Source organism: Guillardia theta, assembly GCF_000315625.1.
Source record: "Guillardia theta CCMP2712 unplaced genomic scaffold GUITHscaffold_103, whole genome shotgun sequence".
Taxonomy (NCBI): Eukaryota; class Cryptophyceae; order Pyrenomonadales; family Geminigeraceae; genus Guillardia; species Guillardia theta.
Genome location: NW_005434571.1, coordinates 183,690 through 190,091, shown reverse-complemented (window position 1 = coordinate 190,091; position 6,402 = coordinate 183,690). Strand labels below are relative to the sequence as shown.

Sequence of the window (6,402 nt, the reverse complement as noted above, 5' to 3'; positions counted from 1 at the left end):
AAGGTTGTAAACAGAAAACTCTCCTAGCCCTCACTGAGCTGCTTTCTTCCCAGTGTTAATTTTGAGACCCTCCCGTCCCTGCTATCTCCTCCTCCTCCTCCATGGCTCGTCTCAGCAGCCACTCCTCTCCTCCTCCTCCTCTCCTCCTCCTCCTCTCCTCCTCCTCCTGCCCCCTTCCACCCCTTCCCCTTTTTCTCCTCCTCCTACTCCCACTCCCACTCCCACTCCCACTCCCACTCCTACTTTTATTTCTACTCCTGCACCTACCCCTTAACGTGTAATCCCACTTCTGCTCTTATTCCTACTCCAATTCCAACTTCTGCTCCTACTCCTTCCCCGCCCTCCCTTCCACACCTACATACCCATCAACCCCCACCCCCACACTCTCACACACCCACACTCTTCCCCTGTCAACTAGGGGTTGTTCCTCCACCCGTCAGCTATCACTGCGTGATAAGTCACCTCAGGGAGACGCGTGCCCACAGTGTGTCTACACGCCGCTCGTAAGGAGCAGGTTGGGCAGTAGCAGTGAAATAGACAATTCTGTTGAACCACTCCTGGACAGGAAGGGAGAGCTCTTTTGTGTTGCATGCAATGTCCACATCAAGAAAGACTCCCCTGATGCGCCGGAGAAAGGTTGGACCCTTGACCTAAGACTGAGTGTTGGTGATGTCAAAGTGCAGAAGAAGTCAAGGAAGGAAAGAAAGAAATGAAAGATCAAACTCAGCACGCGGCTGGAACAAGTAAGCAAGACACCACCACGCTTTCAGCAAAGAGGGAAGAAACAACAAGGTGATTAGACTCCTCTGTTCTTTGTGACCTGCCTGCTTTCCGCCTTCTTCGCCTTCTCTCATGTTTGGTTCCTTGTTCCTTATCTTCACCCCTCGTTTTCTCGCCTTGCTTCTCCTCAACCTGTCTTCGGATTAAGCACCTGCTCCTAGATTCTCTTTCGCGTATGTCACATGCGCTCCTCCTCATTCTCTCCTGTTCCTCATCCCTTCCCTCGACTCTTTCTTTTGACGATTGTGTTGCTATAGGCCAGGTAACCTTGAATTTCTCTACGGTTTCTTGCCCGACCCCATCTGAACTTGTTCAAGAACTCTCCTCGTCTTCATCCATGACTGTGCCCAAGGTTTCTCATCTTGTTGCCACTCTCGACCTGACCCGTTCAAAGACGGATTCCAACAAAGCAAGCAACGCCATTGCTCAGAAGCTTCTGCAAGGTACCGAGGTCGATGGGGGGAGCCTGTGTTCAAAGCGTCTGATGCAGGTTGGACTTTGTTGGGCGAGACCTGCCCGCAAGACGGTTGCCTTGTCCCGCTCATGCTCGATCCGAAGACTTCTATCAAGGTTCTCATCAATGCAACGATCGAGTGGTGAGCCCAACGTGCAGCACTGTGTGAACTCCGAGATGTGCGGGTATGTTGGCAAGCCATCACAAGGAGCTCCTCAGGTCGACGAAGATCTTTAGGAAGGAGGAAACTGATATTTACTCTCCTTGCTTCCTACTATAGCAGCAAAATCTCGCTGGTGCCCGGGAATCAGCCAAGAAAGGTAAATGATGTCAGCAGCCAACCATAGAGCTCACGAGGAGACGTGACAGGAGATGCTGAGATGAAGGCAGAGCAGCCGTCTCATGATACGAAGTTGAAACTTTCAAACCACAACGGGCATGCCTGATCCCCACTCTTGTCTCAGGTCCTCGCTTCACAGCAGCAACGAGTCCTCTCAAGTTCACCTGGCTGCTTTACAGGTTGGTTAACCTTGTTTAGAAGAAAGCACGAGTAATATGAGATGTGGTAGTCGAAGCTTCTTCCTGACGAGAAGACTATCGCCAGCAACGCCCGCAAGGCTCTGTTAGGAAAGATCTACTCCTCCTCTGAGGCAAGGATTTTCCTATCTTCTCTTCTTTCCTCTCCCCTTCTTTCCCTCCTTCCCCTCCATCTGCGTGGCTTCCACGTTTCATTTTCCCCCTCGTGTCCGATTCAACCCCCTTAGGCATCTTGTCTGGTCTTCTTGCCATCACTACCCTCGTTCATTCTTCAGACCTCTCTTGGTTCTGTTTGCGTTCTTCCCTTTCACATCTAGTCCTTTTCCTTCTCCTTCATTCACTCGTCTCCTTCTTCTCCTCTTCCTTATTTCTTGCTACCTCTCTTTTTTTTCATCTCCGTCCACCACCTCCTCTCTCTCCCTCCCATCCCCTCCCTCTCCCTCCCTCTCCTCTCTTGTTATCGCTATTTTCTCAATGCAACACCAGGCGCTGGCTTCTTGCGAGGACGTCAGACAGAGCAGGGAACTCGTGGCGTTGATTGAGGACACAGTCCGCGCCTTGCAGGTTACCAGTCTCTTCCTGCCTCGCCCTCGCGATGAATGACTTCTTACTACACATCAGTCGATCGAGGAATGGAGTGACAGTCAGAAACCTTGACGGCTCTTAGACTTGCTTTGATCACCGGGAGGCAGTCAGATCCGTATTGACCGTACTGGACAGTGGTCAACGCCGGGCGCAGACTGGCACCGTGAGTCCGACGGTCGAGCCCGGTCGCCGAAGGCCCATCATGGCTCTTCAGACTGCCGGGTGAACTGGTACTGCAACCGGGCCGGGCCAGTGTGACAGAATCGGAAGCAGCTGAGCTATGCTCAGTGCCGGCACTGGTTGACTGATTTGAGCCTGCGGCACTGACTAGACCCGGCGCTCCGAGATACTGAGGGCCGGGCCTCGTGGGTTCTCTTGAGTGAGTGGGCCCGGGAGAGCTACGGTGCGAGTCACGGCGACAAAGCTACAAGTACAAGATCCTCGCACATTTGACGGTTGCCGAGGCTGAGCCGGTCCTTTCGGGTGGGGTCAGGAGTCGGATACGAGTTGGCACTGAGAAGGCACTGACCGATCTGAGAGTTCGGGGGCCGCCGGCCAAGACGTCTCAGGTGATCCGACTTGCAAACGCATCCGGTCCAGGACTCTTGGTTCAGCTCAGCGGCTCAAGGCCTCCCTGTCCGATCCTACTAGGCCGCGCTGTACGGTCGCTGCCAGTGAGAGTCGCGGGTGCATTCCACGGTATGCGTCTCCGATTCCGGGCCAGGCGCCGTCCTTCGGCGGCTGACATGGCGTTTGTGGGCCAGCAGTCTGCACGCGGCGGCAGGATTGGGTGAGTGGCAAGTTTGGTTCTCGCTGTCTTTCAAGTTTTCTCGCCGCTCGCCGCCGCACGGCCCGTTTGGCCCCGGCGCCGGGCCCCTCAGGGCCTGCCAGTCACCGTGCGATAGTGTCAGGGTCAAGCCTCCTCGGACCGTACTCTCCTGATTGTCCTCGTACTGATTTTTAAACTTGATAGTAACTTTGAGTAAAGAACATCTCAGTGGCCGTGTACGGTCACACCGTGGCCCGTCCGATCACGCGCCGGCCCAGCCCGCGGCGGGCCCGGGCGCCCCGGCGGTCGGCCGGTCTCGGACTCCGCCGGGCCGGGCGCCGGCTTCGAGCCGCCGCCGCGGGCCCGCAGTCATGGGCGGCGAGTGAACCGGCCGCCTAGGCTAGCCGGGCTCTATCACATTGAATCACTGAGAGGCCGGGCCGGGCCCCGGCGGGGCGACCGTCTACTGGGCAGGACTCGGGATCCGATCATCGGATCGGATCGCTGGCCGCCGCCCGCCGGGGCCCGGGGGCCACCGTTAGTACGGCCGTACTGAACTCCGAACTCGGCCGGCCGGGCCCCGCCGGCACTGCGGCACGGTGTGAGGAGGCCTCTCAGCGGCGCTCAGATTGACTCGGAGTAAAAAAGATCAGTCTCAATCTCAATTTCGAATCGCTTTCGGGTCGGACTCCCGGAGGTATGTCCCTTGATCTGAACAGTCGCTGGACGGGAAAGTTTACTACTCGACTCCCTTTCGCGGCTGGCCTATTTTAGGAGGTGCACCAACTCCGTTGCACGGGATAGAGATGTTGACAGTTTCTCATTGAATTTTAATGGAAAATTCAATAAATATGGTCACACAGCAGCAATTTACTATATAATCATTAAAAAGTCTCTTATCCTTCGAACCCCAACCGTGGACATGTGCTCCCCGTGGGAATGTCATCCTCTTATAGGAGCACAGCATTGAAAATCCAAAACAGATCTTTTCGAATAATTCTCGCAATCGTGGCTAGGTTGAATATCGTCGGACAAATGGCACCCACCCCCTCATAATCAGGACAAAGAGCGGGTAGTGCATTGCTGACCTTCTCGGAATCGTGTATGAATTCAGACTACCCTACCCAACCATACACTACCCTGACGGTGCCACCGCCCAATAAATCTCATGATCGATTGTTGCCCACCCACCCACCTTTATCTCAAGATTGTTCGATGCGCCTCACTTTACAGGGGAATATATGGCCCAAAAATTGAAATCAGATACCACCCCCAAATAAACCCCCCACCCCCCTTTGAACCAACTTATCTGCTAGTATGTTTACCTGTTGTTGTCCGTCGAAGGGGTACTGGTATCAGCGAAGTTGACGTGAAGTCAATAAGTCATTTTAGAGTAGGGGAACAGTACGAACCGTTGCAAAATATAGACGTTTGAGCTACCTCCCGTTCTATAACCCCCGAGCTCTCCGCCGGTCTCACAGGACACCATGGCAGTGACCGCAGGAAGCTCTGCCCGCCATGCAAGCCCGATCGAGACTGCGCTGGCTCATACTGCGATGAGACGAAAACAGCTGAGCAACTTTGACCAGCCTGCAAGAAGATGTGTTAGTAGCGCCTCCGGTAGAAGGAAGTATGCAATGAAAGTCGAAGGATCCGACGAGGAGTTCGTTTTGCGTACAAGGGAAGTGTTCAAGGCGGGGAAGCTTGAAGTGCTACAGGGAAGGCTCTATCTTGCCATCAGTGGAGCAGTCAGATCTCACGATGAAAGATGGATACACATGAACAAGAAATACGCATATGTTCCGTTCTGCGCGGATTTCGGCCCAATGAACATAGCTGCAGTGCACCACTACTGCAAGGTCTTCAAAGATCACCTTTTGAGCAAAACGCTTTCGGGTAAGAAGATCGTTTTTGCGGTTCCGGATGCTCCTGGAGACATCACCAATGCCGTCTTCATGCTTGGTTCCTTCCTCTGTCTTCACCTGAACGCTCGCCCCGACGTGGCCATGCAGGTCTTCTCGGAGATCAGCCAGAGACACCTGCGTCCATATCGCGATGCAACTTGGACAAAGAGCACACACGACCTGTCTGTGAAGGACTGCTGGGATGGGTTACTACGTGCGCGCAAGTGCGGCTTCTACAAGTTCTCAAGTTTCGACTCCGAGGAATATCTTTTTTACGACAACCCTCGCAATGGCGATCTGCACTTTATTGTTCCGGACAAGTTCATTGCTTTCAAAGGTCCTGTGTCTAATTCTTGTAGGAACAGCTTAGCTCATAGTCCTGAGGACTTTCTTGATTTGTTTGCTGCCTTGGGAGTTGAAAAGATTGTCAGACTCAACGAAGCTGAGTACGATGCAAAGACCTTCGCTGACGCTGGATTCCAACATGTTGATCTCATTTTCAATGATTGTACAGTTCCTTCTCGCGAGATTGTTCATCGCTTCTTGTTGGAGTGCGAGGAATCCAAGAATGCGGTGGCTGTGCACTGCTTGGCAGGACTGGGCAGGACAGGGACGCTCATAGCCTTGTACCTAATGAAACATTTTTTGTTCACTGCGAAGGAGGCGATCGCATGGCTGAGAGTGTGCAGGCCAGGTAGTGTGATTGGAATTCAACAACACTTCCTGCACGAGCAAGAGGCGAGGATGCACCGACTGGGAAAGGGAAACGTACGAGGGCTCGGGGTAGACGCGGACAACGACTACAGCAGCAGTTGCTTCCAAGAGTCTACTTCAAGGCAGGTTGCGCAGATGGTCACAGCAGGAATGCTTCACAGGGATCAGGCGAGGACAATCCGTGCTCTTGAAAAGTGCTCATCCGATCCGCATTTGCACCCACTGGTCGAATCAGACGAAGTTGAGGGGGGAAAGCGTAGGGAAGGGGACCACTGTCTACCACAATCGTCAAGACCATGGTTGATGAAGCGGAGCAAGTCTCTTACTCCGGAAGATTTCGAGTCGTTGAACAGCGACACTCAGTGGCAATGAAAAGAACTTTTTAAAGCTTCCTGGATGATAGTGCCTAGACGACCGACCACGATATCGTGCCCGGCACCTTGGCAATGATCAGATCGGATCGGATCGGATCGGATCGCCAACGATTGGTTCAGGCAGGTGTAATGTACATATGACTGTGAAATGATTCCAGCCCAAACATTTTTGAATAAATCCGGTTAAGTTAGCGCGAACCTTCACATGAACAGAGCCCCCGAGTGGGCCCGACCCAGAAAGCCCGGAAAGACTCTTCAAGGCTTGAAGACTCATTGTGCAGTCAA

General features: G+C 53.5%; 2 protein-coding genes across 2 annotated transcripts; both read left to right on the top strand.

Moving 5' to 3' along the window:
* Positions 1–955: 955 nt before the first annotated feature.
* GUITHDRAFT_145466 (hypothetical protein) lies at positions 956–2,428 on the top strand (the record flags this gene model as incomplete). The annotated part of the gene is made up of 6 exons (XM_005823769.1): positions 956–1,042; positions 1,133–1,223; positions 1,271–1,376; positions 1,518–1,554; positions 2,258–2,335; positions 2,393–2,428. The coding sequence occupies 6 exons, from the start codon at positions 956–958 to the stop codon at positions 2,426–2,428; spliced, it is 435 nt and encodes a 144-aa protein (XP_005823826.1).
* Positions 2,429–4,903: 2,475 nt separating this feature from the next.
* On the top strand, positions 4,904–6,258 carry GUITHDRAFT_158653 (hypothetical protein; the record flags this gene model as incomplete). The annotated part of the gene is made up of 2 exons (XM_005823768.1): positions 4,904–5,797; positions 6,238–6,258. 2 exons carry the CDS (start codon positions 4,904–4,906, stop codon positions 6,256–6,258), a joined length of 915 nt encoding a protein of 304 aa, XP_005823825.1.
* Positions 6,259–6,402: the final 144 nt, after the last annotated feature.